Source organism: Neoarius graeffei, chromosome 20 (assembly GCF_027579695.1).
Source record: "Neoarius graeffei isolate fNeoGra1 chromosome 20, fNeoGra1.pri, whole genome shotgun sequence".
In the NCBI taxonomy this organism is placed as follows: Eukaryota; Metazoa; Chordata; class Actinopteri; order Siluriformes; family Ariidae; genus Neoarius; species Neoarius graeffei.
The window spans coordinates 35,041,047-35,056,587 of NC_083588.1; the positions used below are offsets into that span (position 1 = coordinate 35,041,047).

A 15,541-nucleotide genomic window follows, 5' to 3' on the forward strand; every position below is an offset into this window, starting at 1 on the left:
TTTTCTGTCCCTGATTCTTTGTCTGCTGTAATCCCAGAATTTCCAGGTTTGGAGATTAGTATCTCTATCGATTGTTCCCCTTATTACTTACTGCATCTTTGCACTGCTCTTCATTCTTGCTGCTGTTGTACCAAGGCCTAACTGTGTAATGTATTAAATGGTCATGAGATAACCCATAATTGTTGTTTGTCTCTGTGTGTCGGCCCTGTGACGACCTGGCGACTTGTCCAGGATGTACCCTGCCTCTCGCCCATAGTCAGCTGGGATAGGCTCCACCTTGCCTGTGACCCTGTAGAACAGGATAAGCAGCTACAGATAATGGATGGATGGAGAACCATTCTCAAAACTGGTTGTCATCTGTCTCTTTAACTGTTCACTAGGAGTTATTCACACCCATCTTTCTCTTCATTGAAACAAAGGAAAAATCCTTTATTCAAACAAAGGCAATTGCTTTCTTTGTCACAGCCTACTGAGACGTGGCACACTTAAGCACCCTAATCATTACAATAGGCCATGGCGATCAGAGATCATCCAATATTTGTGTAATATTGTGGTTGAGACTTAAAAAAACGGCCCATATAGATTGTAACGTTTTTGGACCGTTACTGAAACTCTATATGTGCACATACACACAGAAGAAGATACAGACAATCATTGGTGCCAAAGGCCAGTTTTTAATCAGAACTAATTACACACAAAAATAAAATACTCTTACAAAAAAAAAAAAGATGTTACATAAAACAAATTGCACCTGTCAACTATGAGATATAGTCCTGCTAGTAAGTCATGCTGAAATAAACCAGAGATGCCTCTCACATTTTAACAGCAATACAATGTCTAGTCCAACATCCTGGAGGCAGCTGTACAACAAAAGAGTGACAGAAAGAGGAGAAAGAAAAGACTGCAAAGAAATGTGTATGTGTGCACTGGACTTGAGAGTCAACGAATTCTTTTTTTTTTATTTTTTAAAAAAGGTCAGTCCGCTCATAAAGAGATTAAGGTAAATAGATTTTGCCTATTATTTACAGCAATTACAGTCTGCATGTGTGCAAAAATGTACTTTCCCCCAATGTAGTTTTTCTTTTACATCTTTCAATTTAAGTTAAAGATATATGACATTTCGTGATCCACATAGCTGTATAAGGACAATATTCTATTACTGTACAAAGCACCGTCTCAGGATAATTCAATTTATTTACCCAGAGGCTTATTTTCTTTTTCACTCCACCCCACCCCACACACACTCGGTCTATAAAAAAGTAATACAAGAAGAAGTGTAATTCATATTCAGCATATGCAAATTTTTAACAACAGTCCATGGTCATAGAGGATTGCTATAGACGAGGAGCATTTCATTCAACCATCTGTACGAGCTTATAAAATAAAATAAATATGATGTTTTGTTAAAGAAGATACAAAAATTAACCCATTATATAAGAATCAAAAACGTTGCTTGGGAATCCTATAATAACTCTGGAATAAAAGCGTTGCACTATACTTGAAGCTACACGTTTAAAAGAATACAAATGGTACAAGGGACATGCTTTTGAGGCATTATGGTATACTGTTAACATTTATCATTTATATTTAAAATCACAGACACTTTTTTCCCCCCAAAATTTACATGACTGATATCAACCCTAACTATTTAATTACATGACTTTGGAAACACTTCATTACTAACAACAATTATCCACTTGCAGCTCAAATTTGATAAAATTATTCAGAAGGATTGTGGATCGAATTTTGATTTATGAATTAACACTACTCCATTTAATATCATGGGTCAAAGGAGGCAAAGTTAGTGTTTAGTATTCAGCTGACCCAATCTGTCTAATCTGAATGGTTGAGGGTTTGGGGTTTTTTTTTAGGTGGGGTTTTTTCAAAACACAGGTCAGTACATAACGAAGATTCCATAACTGAAGGACACGAAGTGAAATACATCTACCACCTCATCAGCATGCTCCTACATATGCATCTGCATACATACACATTTGGTTAGGCCTTAGGAGATCCACATTAGATGGAGTAAAATCATTATTTCAAAAACTTAATGCCGCTAAAAAATAAGTTCTTTAAAAACATTCAGCTTTTTTAAATAGCCACAATAAAAGTCACCTGGTCGTCATCGATGACAATGCAATGTACATATTCAACTTCATTTTTGCAAAACCAAATGTTTTTAAAGTTTGGGTAATAAATGATACATCTACAGGCAGGTGACAAAGGAAGAATGTTGGCTCTGTTACGCTGGGGGACATTTTCCTGGTATGATTTTCGAGGGCAGCGTTACTGCAAAGCAATCAAGTGATCCTGGCTGATTCCCTTTATCCTCTGATGAAACATTTCCATCCTGATGGGAATTGTCTCTTCCTGGTGATCCCGCCCCATCCACAGTGTATGAGAGGACACTGAACGGCTTGAAGATAAAAATGATGTAAATAATATGCTGTGGCATTCGTAATCACCGGTAATCAACACATTTTAACACCAAGGGGAGAGTGTTAGACAGCACTCTCCATCTCAATCATCAATACACCAATGGAGAGTATAGTTTTGTGGAAAAAATGGTATTCGTTCCTCCATTACACTTCCAGAAACACGTAGGCAAAGACTTATTCCTTCGTCACCCGTCTGCATATCTTCTGGCTGGTTTTTTTTTTTCCTCCACTGCTCCATTTTCCCAGCCTGCATCATATAAAAATAACACCCGACTACTAATCTAAATAAATTGTTCGTTTGTTCTATTAAAGAAGCTTGTACGCAAGACTACTGTTGAGACTGGTTCTAGGGAATGGAGCACAGGTAACTGAAATAGTGTGTGGGGATTTAAAAGTGGCCGGGAGGACACATTCCGGCTACCTTCATCATCGGGCCCTAAATGTCCGTTGTGCAACAAGATTATTTGAGCACAACACCTTGAACTACAGATGTAGCTGCCACTGGCATATTTCTATTTGCCTCCAGAATGGGCAGTAGTGCTACTATGTATTCTTAGACAGCAATGTTCTGCTGATACCGCACTGGTGTCTCTCTGTTCCTCAGTCAGTTGGTACAGACGCTACATGAAATACTGGCTGTGTCTATTTTCCCTTAATGCTTTAAAAAAAAGAAAAAAGAAAGAAAAACGAGGAAGAGCCAACATGTTCGCATGTTCCAAAAAAGGTATAAAGTCAAAGAGTTACTAGCAGCTGAAAAATGAAGTCTATTCTTCAATTAAAAAAAAATATGCAGGGAAGCAGAGAAACCAAAATGTTCCATCCTCAATAACCTATTCCTAGCTCTATCCTTTCTTCTGATAACAGGGGCAATGCTACTGGCCCAAACGCCACGCCCTAGGGGTGAAGAGTGACCAGTATGCTCCTTCCACAAAAACAGCTTTCCTCCCTTCGTGTGCCCTCTAGTGGCAGGAATCACTCAACAGCAAAGCCACAGGTCTCTTCTATGGCTGTCAGGAGTTTGTCATAGAGCTTGTCGTAGTGCTCATATGGAGGAATGTCAATGCGGTTGAAGCTGTAGAGAACAGAGAAAAGTGACAAATGAAATATCTTACTGTAGTAAATAAAGGGACTGGACTTATCTTAAATAATTTGCCACCTATTTTTTTTTTTTTTAGGAAAAATAACCAGTCGAGATTTCAAATTTCCACTGACCATGTGTGAGCCTTGGGCAGGTTATCAGTGCTGGCATCAATCTGATGGATGGTGAACAGACGTGGACCTGCAGCTCCTAGACCAGCAAACAAGTGAGCAAGAGAACACACACAGTAACATGATTAAAACAGCTGAGAGATATGGCAAAAATAGAACCATGCATGATACACTCAGGGATCCCAGCAGTAATTGAAAAAAATAGAGGAATGTAAGAAACTATCAGCAGGGGTCAAGGGGGCTGCAAGTCCCCTGAAGCTGTTGAGATTTTAACCTTTAAAGATGCTATAGAACACATTTTTTTTTACATAGATTTAACATAGAAAAGCAACAGAATTTAACAATAATGTGTATCTATTTGATGCCATATTTTGTAATCAATGACATAAGTGGCAAAAAAAAATTTGTTATTTATAAAAATTAGATGAAAATGTAGCTTTGAAGAATATACTTCTTCTAACCCGGACACTGTTCCGCTATCTCTTTTATGGACGATATCTTTTTTCCACGACATATTGAATGAAGTTCAACACATTAGAAACAAAAGCACGAACGGAGTTAAAACACATTTTCTAGCAAACGGGCGCAGCCATATTGTTTTCTCGTTCTATCGCGTACAGTCTCGCGGTATTTACGTCAATTTAACTTCCAAGTGTTCCTGAATGTCAACGAGAACAAACGAAGCTGACAAAAACAACGCTAAACAAGCAAACCAAATCAGAACGTATTCTGCTGGTCATTTTACTTAAACATATTTTTAACGGATATACAAGAGATTTAAAAAAAAAAAAAAAAAAAAAAAAACACCACCACTTTGGCTAGAAAAATAGCGGAATTCCGCTAAATAGCGGACGTCTGGGATCCCTGTACACTATATGGCCAGAAGTTTGTGGACAACAGACCATCACACTCATATGTGAACTTTCCCCCTAGGGCTGCGTACCGGTACTGTGTACCGGTACTGTACCGTGAAAATCGATTCGGTACAGGTCCAAAATACCGGATCATGAAGTACCGGTACTGTACCGATATAAATTTACACCAAGTATCTGCTTATTTTGTGACTGAAGATGCGTAAATCCTACCACAAAGACGAAAATTGAGCACTGGAAAAGATGTAAAATGCCGCACTGAAACTTGAAAGCAGAGCCATCTTTGATTTGAGATCCTCTCGCCACAGTCTCACGAGACATTGCGAGAGCTTGGCTGATCCAGCGTTCTGATTGGTCAAAAAGACTCAAAATCAGGTCAGCCATTTTTCCTTTGCTGGCATTGGCAGTCTTTGCTGCTTTGTGTAATTTTGCCGCGTAAGTTAAAGGCCGCGGACTGCGCGTAGTCTATAGTACTCTAGTGTAGTCACTTCTCACTGTGAGACAACTTATGACTTTTTGTCCCAAGTTAACTATAGTGTGAGACTGAGAGGTGAGGTAGGAAACCTAGCTATGTTTGTTTTTCTTTGAATAAAGATACTGACAAGTTGTCAACAGTTTATTAATGTTTCTGTCATTATTAAAGAAGTTCAGAAGAATTTGTCAAATTGTTCAGGTACAGGTGCAGGTCCGGACCTGTACCTAAACCTCTGTACCGGTACCTGTACCTGATGTTACGTTTAGGTACGCAGCCCTATTTCCCCCAAACTGTTGCCACCAAGCAGAAAGCACACGATTGTCTATAATGTCTTTGGATGCTTTAACCTTAAATTTCCCTGCGCAGAGCCCCGACCTCAACCCCAGTGCTCACATAACAAGCCAACATCCCATCAGCTACTTGCTAATGTACAGTTTTCATGTTTTGATATCATTGTCCATTTGCTCTCTGCAATTCATCTAAATCACTTTTATACCCCAGCACTGTTCATTTCTCAATTCTGATTGGTCAGAAGGTGGTGTTTAATTTTCTGAAACAGCAGGAGTGTCACTGCTGGCTCCAGAATATCACTAATGTGGCTCACTCAAATTGACCACAAGGGGGTGTTATTATGTTTCTTGCACATAAAACGTGCCTATCTCTTGCAAAAAAAAAAGTGAAAATATACTTGTTTCACTTTCACCATGCACACATGTTGCCATGTGAGTGCCATTGTTCATATACTCGCTTGTGTATATTATGTACATCTCGAGTATTAAAAGTGGTATCCACTAAATGGCATGTCAGAGCCAAAACATCCCTGTCAGCCTTGTTTCCAAGTTGATCTGTAATATTTAGCGATTTCATGCACAGTAACATTAATCAGACTGACAAGCTCCATTTCTCTTTTCTGACACTGATGTAACTGTTGTCACTGTTTGTATCTCAAATAAAAAACACTCGCTGTACATTCACAAATACAGTGGTGCTTGAACGTTTGTGAACCCTTTAGAATTTTCTATATTTCTGCATAAATATGACCTAAAACATCATCAGATTTTCACACAAGTCCTAAAAGTAGATAAAGAGAACCCAGTTAAACAAATGAGACAAAAATATTATACTTGGTCATTTATTTATTGAGGAAAATGATCCAATATTACATATCTGTGAGTGGCAAAAGTATGTGAACCTCTAGTGAGCAGTTAATTTGAAGGTGAAATTAGAGTCAGGTGTTTTCTATCAATGGGATGACAATCAGGTGTGAGTGGGCACCCTGTTTTATTTAAAGAACAGGGATCTATCAAAGTCTGATCTTCACAACACGTTTGTGGAAGTATATCATGGCACGAACAAAGGAGATTTCTGAGGACCTCAGAAAAAGCGTTGTTGATGCTCATCAGGCTGGAAAAGGTTACGAAATCATTTCTAAAGAGTTTGGACTCCACCAATCCACAGTGAGATTGTGTACAAATGGAGGAAATTCAAGACCATTGTTACCCTCCCCAGGAGTGGTCGACCAACAAAGATCACTCCAAGAGCAAGGCGTGTAATAGTTGGCAAGGTCATAAAGGACCCCAGGGTAACTTCTAAGCAACTGAAGGCCTCTCTCACATTGGCTAATGTTCATGTTCATGAGTCCACCATCAGGAGAACACTGAACAACAATGGTGTGAATGGCAGGGTTGCAAGAAGAAAGCCACTGCTCTCCAAAAAGAACATTGCTGCTCATCTGCAGTTTGCTAAAGATCACGTGGACAAGCCAGAAGGCTATTGGAAAAATGTTTTGTGGACCGATGAGACCAAAATAAAACTTTTTGGTTTCAATGAAAAACGTTATGTTTGGAGAAAGGAAAACCCTGCATTCCAGCATAAGAACCTTATCCCATCTGTGAAACAGGGTGGTGGTAGCATCATGGTTTGGGCCTGTTTGGCTGCATCTGGGCCAGGACGGTTTGCCATGATTGATGGAACAATGAATTCTGAATTATACCAGTGAATTCTAAAGGAAAATGTCAGGACATCTGTCCATGAACTGAATCTCAAGAGAAAGTGGGTCATGCAGCAAGACAACGACCCTAAGCACACAAGTCGTTCTACCAAAGAATGGTTAAAGAAGAATAAAGTTAATGTTTTGGAATGGCCAAGTCAAAGTCCTGACCTTAATCCAATCGAAATGTTGTGGAAGGACCTGAAGCGAGCAGTTCATGTGAGGAAACCCACCAACATCCCAGCCGGTGTGCAGGACTGATCAACCGTTACTGGAAATGTTTAGTTGCAGTTATTGCTGCACAAGGGGCTCACACCAGATACTGAAAGCAAAAGTTTGCATACTTTTGCCACTCACAGATATGTAATAATGGATAATTTTCCTCCATAAATAAATGACCAAGTATAATATTTTTGTCTCGTTTGTTTAACTGGGTTCTCTTTATCTACTTTTAGGACTTGTGTGAAAATCTGATGATGTTTTAGGTCATATTTATGCAGGAATATAGAAAATTCTAAAGGGTTCACAAACTTTCAGGCACCATTGTATTTACTCATCCAGACAATCCAGAAGTGTATTACTTAAAAACTTTCAAGTAGGTTTAAGAGGTTTTTAAAATTCAAACACTAACTGTAATAGGAAAACCTTTAGTGTTAGTACTCAATAACAGTCTAGAACAGTACACAAGTATGTGAATTGAGACACACTGTTTATTCAGTGTGGGACACAGTGTCGCACGGTACTATACTACCACTATAAATATTGGAAGCAGTGCACCACACAGACGCATTACATTAATTACTGAAGACATGCACAAGCGGTGCACCAAATGATCACAGGATACACATGGTGGCCAACTTGTGTATGTGTAATTACCAGCAAGTACTATTCAGCCATAAGGTGTACGGCTAACCTTATTTTTCTCTTCTTCAGCTGAAAGACATTAGCGCACCCACTGCAATTTGATATTTTGCAGAATATGAGAAACCTACTTTTGCAAACTAGTCCTAGAATGCCCGGCCTTTCATCACAAAATTGGTGTCAAACCACTCAGAAGAGAGTGAACCTCACTATCAAAAACATTAAGGTCTGCTGACGCTATGGCTACCATATGGCGCAAGGTACGGCCCAGTTCACTCAAAAAGCTGATTTACTGAAACCTTACTGGTTTCTTGCATAGATTCGTTTGGTCCATGAGAATTCTGGGCCCTTAAAGGAACAGTCCACCGTATTTCCATAATGAAATATGCTCTTATCTGAATTGAGACGAGCTGCTCCGTACCTATCCGAGCTTTGCGCGACCTCCCAGTCAGTCAGACGCAGTCAGACGCGCTGTCACTCCTGTTAGCAATGTAGCTAGGCCTAACACCTAACACCTTCTAACACTAACCTAACACTAACACCTTCTGCGCGCTTCGGCAGCGCATTGATATCTGAGCTCCATATCAATGCGCTGCCGAAGCGCGCAGAAGGTGTTAGTACACCTGTCATTATAGTGCGGACTTTCCATAGCATAGAAAATCGCTACGTTTCAATTTGTGTAACTGAACTTGTTTCATATCACTGGTCATATAAACCTATGTAAACAGGAAAAACGCGGAAGAGTTTGGTCGCATCTAACTACAACCCCAAAAAATACCGTTAGCCATACTGAGCCTAGCTACATTGCTAACAGGAGTGACAGCGCGTCTGACTGCGTCTGACTGACTGGGAGGTCGCGCAAAGCTCGGAGAGGTACGGAGCAGCTCGTCTCAATTCAGATAAGAGCATATTTCATTATGGAAATACGGTGGACTGTTCCTTTAATATGAGGTCACCAACAAACAGATAAAAAGTATGATGTATCATGTTTTAATTAATAACAGTTGGAACTGTTGGCAAATTGCTGTTGTTTCAGAAGAATAAAACATATGGTCACATGCTGTGGCATCGAACCACACCATCAATGATTATTTTCTTACAACAGCACACCCTGCAGTGTTTTATTTCTGACACATGAAACATGTAGATGGTCAGTGTAAATATTTTACACGGTGAATATAAAAATAATCATGTGACAATCTAGAAAGCACAATACCATCTGTGCACAATTAAAGGTATTCCTGTTCTCCACCAGTCATTAGAGTAACCAAATATTAGGAGCACCCCATAATTGCCACTAGCATCTGTTTATTTGCCTTCAGAATGGGCAGTAGTGTTACTCTGTTAGCTTACACAGATATGTTCTGCTGATACCACTAGCAGGGATGAGAATGGGACATTTAAAAAAAAACTCTGAAATGTCTGCCAACTTTCCCACATTATTTATTTTTATTTTTTTATATATATATATATATATATATATATATATATATATATATATATATATATATATGAATGTTTTCAAATTCAATGATGGTTTAAAACATTTATAAACTTTAAGATAACAAATGGGTGGCATGGTGGTGTAGTGGTTAGCACTGTCGCCTCACAGCAAGAAGGTCCGGGTTTGAGCCCCGTGGCCGGCGAGGGCCTTTCTGTGTGGAGTTTGCATGTTCTCCCCGTGTCCGCGTGGGTTTCCTCCGGGTGCTCCGGTTTCCTCCACAGTCCAAAGACATGCAGGTTAGGTTAACTGGTGGCTCTAAATTGACCGTAGGTGTGAATGTGAGTGTGAATGGTTGTCTGTGTCTATTGCTACGTTCACACTGCAAGGCTTAATGCTCAATTCCGATTTTTTTGTGAAATCTGATTTTTTTGTGAGGTCGTTCACATTAACAAATATATGCGACTTGTATGTGATCCTCAGTATGAACGAAAAGCGACCTAAAAGTGTTCCGCATGCGCATTGCAAGATACGACGACGTCACACGCAGTGAGCATGGCCAGTGTTTACGGAAGTAAAACCGTCCGGTTGCGGTATGACCCATCCAATCTAGCTTGAATAGCTGTATCCCCCCAAATGGAAATCAGCTCCCTAACCTCTGCGTCCTTCCATTGAGAAGATTCAGAACCTTCACAGCCCGAAGCGTCCCTCGCACTGATGTCATGCGCAGGGGCGCAGATATGTTTTTTGAACTGGGGGGGACAAAAAACTGGGGGGGACAAAGCTGCCAGCAAACCAACCCCAACCCCGATATGCCTGTCAAACTTGTTGTGGGTTACCATAGCAACCAAGCTCGAGCTCGCAACCTGTGCAGTCTGCGCAGCTCAACCAACCGAATATCAGTCTTTGTTTTGTTTTATGTGAGTTGTTGCAACTATGTATACACTGCCGTGCACCTCAATAAACCGAATGGTAATTAGTCTTTTGATTTTTCCGTGAGGTTTGCCTTATGCAAAGTGGGGGGGACCGAACGAAGTGAATTTAAATCTGGCTGGGACGAATCCCACCCGTCCCACCCTCTATCTGCGCCCGTGATTATGCGCCATGTTGTTGTAACTTTTTTTGAGAGACCCGCCGCCTACTTCAGCGCAGAATAGTGATGTTTGTGGCTTGTTGATGACGTGTAAGTCGGATGAATGCGACCTGGCGGTTCAGACTGAAGTCGCATATGAAAAGAGCGGATAGGAATCGGAATTAGGACCACATATCCAAACGGCCTGGGTCGGATTTGAAAAAATCGGATCTGTGTCGTTCATATTGTCAATAAAAGATCGGATACAGGTCACATATGGGCGAAAAGATCGGATTTGAGTCACTTCAGCCTGCAGTGTGAACGTAGCCTATGTGTCAGCCCTGTGATGACCTGGCGACTTGTTCAGGGTGTACCCCGCCTCTCGCCTGTAGTTTAGCTGGGATAGGCTCCAGCTTGCCTGCGACCCTGTAGGACAGGATAAAGCGGCTAGAGATAATGAGATGAGATAACAAATCCCTACAGATATATATATATATATATATATATATATATATATATATATATATATATATATATATGTGAGCGATAATGGAGGTAACAGTAACGATATATTAGATTCCTCCTGACTCTATCTTAGACAATTTAAGTAAAACGTACCTTTGTGCTTTTTTGTTTTGATGTGCTCCTGGATGTTTCTAGCTCCTCTGTTTCCATAATTGATCATATCTGAGCACAGAATACACAGAACCTTTCCCAGCACGTCCACTTTTCGGATATGTTCCGTCAGGCACGTCGTCACAGTTTGTGTCCCTATCTGCACGGTAACGCTACTATCGAGCCATACCCATCGGAAACAGCTCTTTATCCCATTCGATTTATCCATTTCCCTGGCACGATCCTCATTTTTGCGGTCCAAAACTTTCGCCATATTGGCGAAGTAACTTTGAAAACTAACCAAAATAACTAGAACTTAAGAAGTGATCAAAACCATGAGCTTGTTTCTCCGCGAATTGTAGAAGTGAGATGAAACTAGCGCCAAAACGTTGCCGGAAATCGTCGTGAGTTGTCGTTAGCATAAATATTGAAGAAAGCAATGACGATTTCCGTTATCACAGCTGCAACTAATTTTGCGATGAGCGCTGCCGAAAGATGCTGGCGGTCGGGCCTGCCTGCTTGTGCCACCGCAAGCCTCGCCTCGCGCCGACACCCCCCCCGGAATTTTCGCAACGGATTTACACGTTTCATTTCAAAATGACATTTTCAGCGGGAAAAACTCGGAATTCCGCAGATCCGCGGAAAATTCTCATCCCTGCACTAGGGACGAACCAGATGGAGCTGATGTACCTTGTAGGGCTTTGAAACCCTGCAGCGGCACTCTGGACGAGCCGGTGACAAACTGCAACAGTCGAGCTCTGCGCTCCTCATCAAACGATTCAACAGCACGCCAGAACCACTTCACAATGTTGCTGTCAGGGGTGCAGTGCTTCAGCCGTGTGTTGGACTTCCAGTCGTTAACATCGATTTTTCCCAGGCCACACACGATTAGCTGGGATAGGGCAAGGAGGAACTTGTGGTTAAGTCTGAGCTGAGTGAGGCTGGCGTGCAGAAATAACTTGTCGTTAAATCATATTATTTATATCACATTACTTAAAATTTCACTGGAATAAAGGAATAAATTAATTTATCACACCAGTACCTCGAGCTCTTTCTCGTCAAAGGCTTTGAGCAGATGTTGTGGTATGACCTCGTTAAAGCCTTTCTGCAGGGCTAGAAACTGAGCCTCGATGCCTCTCAGGAAGCGCCAGTTCACATAGAGCCTGAATGATGACCAGAGACATGACGTCAACATCACACTGAAGTGAGTGTGGGCGAGGTGTGAGAATAACAGACGTTCACTTTACCTGCTCTGTTTCAGGAGTTCAGTTTGGTTACAGGAGCTGTATGAGCTTAGAAAACATACCTGACGTATTCCTTCTTGGTGTCCTGAGTGACTGGAATGCTCTTGCCGTTGGGTTTGAGCTCATGCTGAATGATTTCTCCGTATGCATTGTGTTCTACACAGAACGTGTGGTCTAACACCCCTGTGATGTCATTGTCACTAAGAACAAAAAAAAAGAGGGTATTCACTAGACAATGTAAAAGACATATGTGAAGTATCTGGCTGAAATTTCTTTAAGTTGAATGATAAATAGGGCGGCACGGTGGTGTAGTGGTTAGCGCTGTCGCCTCACAGCAAGAAGGTCCGGGTTCGAGCCCCGGGACCGGCGAGGGCCTTTCTGTGCGGAGTTTGCATGTTCTCCCCGTGTCCGCGTGGGTTTCCTCCGGGTGCTCCGGTTTCCCCCACAGTCCAAAGACATGCAGGTTAGGTTAACTGGTGACTCTAAATTGAGCGTAGGTGTGAATGTGAGCGTGAATGTTTGTCTGTGTCTATGTGTCAGCCCTGTGATGACCTGGCGACTTGTCCAGGGTGTACCCCGCCTTTCACCCGTAGTCAGCTGGGATAGGCTCCAGCTTGCCTGCGACCCTGTAGAACAGGATAAAGCGGCTAGAGACAATGAGATGCGATAAAAAAAAAAAAAAAACACCTTTCAAGAACCTACCTTTTTAAAATTAAAGTAATTAAATCACAGACATTTAATCACATCTCATATCCTTTTATACCCATCTTTACCAAGAGTTCCAATAATTCTGGAGCTGACTGTCTATGCACCAGAGTAACATGCAAAATCTATGTGAAGCCTCATATTAACATCCATCCATTATCTGTAGCCGCTTATCCTGTACAGGGTTGCAGGCAAGCTGGAGCCTATCCCAGCTGACTACGGGCGAAAGGCGGGGTACACCCTGGACAAGTCGCCAGGTCATCACAGGGCTGACACATAGACACAGACAACCATTCACACTCACATTCACACCTACGGTCAATTTAGAGTCACCAGTTAACCTAACCTGCATGTCTTTGGACTGTGGGGGAAACCGGAGCACCCGGAGGAAACCCACGCGGACACGGGGAGAACATGCAAACTCCACACAGAAAGGCCCTCGCCGGCCACGGGGCTCGAACCCAGGACTTTCTTGCTGTGAGGCGACAGTGCTAACTATTACACCACTGTGCCGCCTTCATCTTAACATAATAGTTTTAAAAAATTCTAAAATGGTGAGAACGGTCATGTTTTTATTTTTATATTGCAAACTATTTATTTAACTGAACTGACTTCCAGCTTGTGCAGGAACCAAAGAGCACTCACAGGATCCAGACAAGGCTATTGTGGAGATCAGGATCCACAGACTCCATGTCATCCAGAGTGATGGGTTTGCCCAGCAGCTGCTTGTAGAAGGGTAGAGTGAAGCCGCCGTCAATGTAGTGACCGTGGAACACGGCCATACCCATAATGCGTCCCACAAAGTGAAAATAGGACAAGTGCTCCTAAAATGAAAACAGTTATACAATCAATAAGTGGTATTTACAGTGGACCAGTAGTACACACTCGGACTGTACTGACTGACATTTTTAAAAGCACTGATGGATAAGTCAGAATAGTGTCCATCATCCATGTAAGGTGTCATACAGTATATAGTAGTAATAATACTATATCGTAAAAAATGTTAATAAGTTTTGTACTGAACACCATCATACAGTCACGTGAATTCACACTTGCACAGCTTTCAATGACGTTTCATTTCAGGCCAGTTTTAAACCTACAGTGTCACTTTGAGGATTTATTATTTATTGTGAAGAACAATTTCAGCTATCTTTTTTTTGTTACAACTGATTTATGGTATATGATTATACACATTTACAGTTACTAGCTGACACCATTTGTAAACATTTACAGCGAAGCAGAGCCTCATGCTTCAGAGAATATGGTAATGCACCGACCTGATTTTTGATGGCTTTTGACCGTACAACGAATGTGTACCATCACAGGAAACCTGACCATAAGTGCAAGGCAACGCATCTCAAACATTTGACCACTGGACAACAAACTTTGGATGTTTATTTCCATAAGACAGATGGGTTTTTATCCAGTGCTTATTTTTAATTTGCTCTTTAAAAAATTATGTGGGATTATTTACGAACACATTTTGCGGAAAATATTTACAACAGTTTCATCTAAAACTAGTTAACAGTTTTATTAGTCCACTAGCTTGTTGAACAATTAACAGTTTCTGTCATGGAAGACCGATAGACAGATGTAAGTGCTGAAGAGTTTTACTGAAAGCACGCAAGCAAACAGATCCAAAATGTAAACAAGGCAGTCGAAAAACAGGCAGTGGTCCAGTGAGGCACAGACAGGTAGCCGTGCGCGGTATTCTTGGTATACCGATATATCGCGGTACAGCTTGAAAAAGATACGTATCGCGGTACGATTTTGACATATCGGTTCAGTCGGGTTCACTCGGGAATCTTCGTATGTTTCCGTAAATAGTTCGTCTAATCATGGAAATGTTGAAAATATATGATCAACTGCTTTCGTTTTTTTATTTCAATGTATAAATCTCGAATAATATAATAATTCACGAGTGTATTTATTGTTTTTGAGACGATAAATAAATAGAAGGTTCCAGAATCCCTTCCTCGAATGTGAAAAATAGTTGCTTGGTCACGCTTTCAAAATGGCGGCCTCCGCCGGCGCCGATGACTACAAGTTCAACATTGTGAAAAATCCTAAGGGAAACACTGCTGTTTGGCAGCACTTCGGCTTAATTATTCGGAAGGGGGAAAGCAGGAGCGAAGAAAACGTTGCCGGGTGCAAAATTTGTAAAGCTATAGTTAAGTGTAGTGGGGGAACAACTAATCTAACAACACATTTGGGACGCCATCATCCGAGTGTTTCGGCTGTTTCGTCGTGCAGTGCTGTTAATGGCAAAACCCCCATGGGATTACAACAGACCGTGCAACAGACGAGCACTCTGCATATTTCACATTCTGCGCCAAAACAACAAACTATAAATAATGCATTCATTTTCTAGTACCAAGAAATACCAGAGTACATCTGAAAAAGCGCAACGAATCACTTCTAAAATAGCGAGATTCATTGTGAAAGACACGAGGCCATACAGCATGGTGGAATCCAAGGAGTTCAGGGAAATGCTGGCTGAATGTGAGCCCTGGTATCAAGTGCCATCTAGAAAAACTTTCTCAGAGGTCGTCATTCCCAAAATGCATTCCCAAGTTTATGAAGTTGTTAAAGGCAGCTTACAACATGCTGAATTGG

At 41.2% G+C, this 15,541-nt stretch overlaps 1 protein-coding gene across 1 annotated transcript in view; it reads right to left on the minus strand.

The window, feature by feature from the left end:
- Positions 1-651: 651 nt before the first annotated feature.
- The window catches only part of smurf2 (SMAD specific E3 ubiquitin protein ligase 2), a 105,449-nt gene continuing 90,559 nt past the window's right edge, over positions 652-15,541 (minus strand). Inside the window, exons 15-20 of the mRNA XM_060901578.1 lie at positions 13,571-13,749; positions 12,283-12,420; positions 12,019-12,139; positions 11,667-11,868; positions 3,654-3,729; positions 652-3,513 (exon numbers count right to left, since the gene is read on the minus strand). Of these exons, the coding sequence (XP_060757561.1) occupies positions 3,414-3,513; positions 3,654-3,729; positions 11,667-11,868; positions 12,019-12,139; positions 12,283-12,420; positions 13,571-13,749 (816 nt within the window). The 3' untranslated portion in view covers positions 652-3,413. The remainder of the gene's footprint in view (positions 3,514-3,653; positions 3,730-11,666; positions 11,869-12,018; positions 12,140-12,282; positions 12,421-13,570; positions 13,750-15,541) is intronic.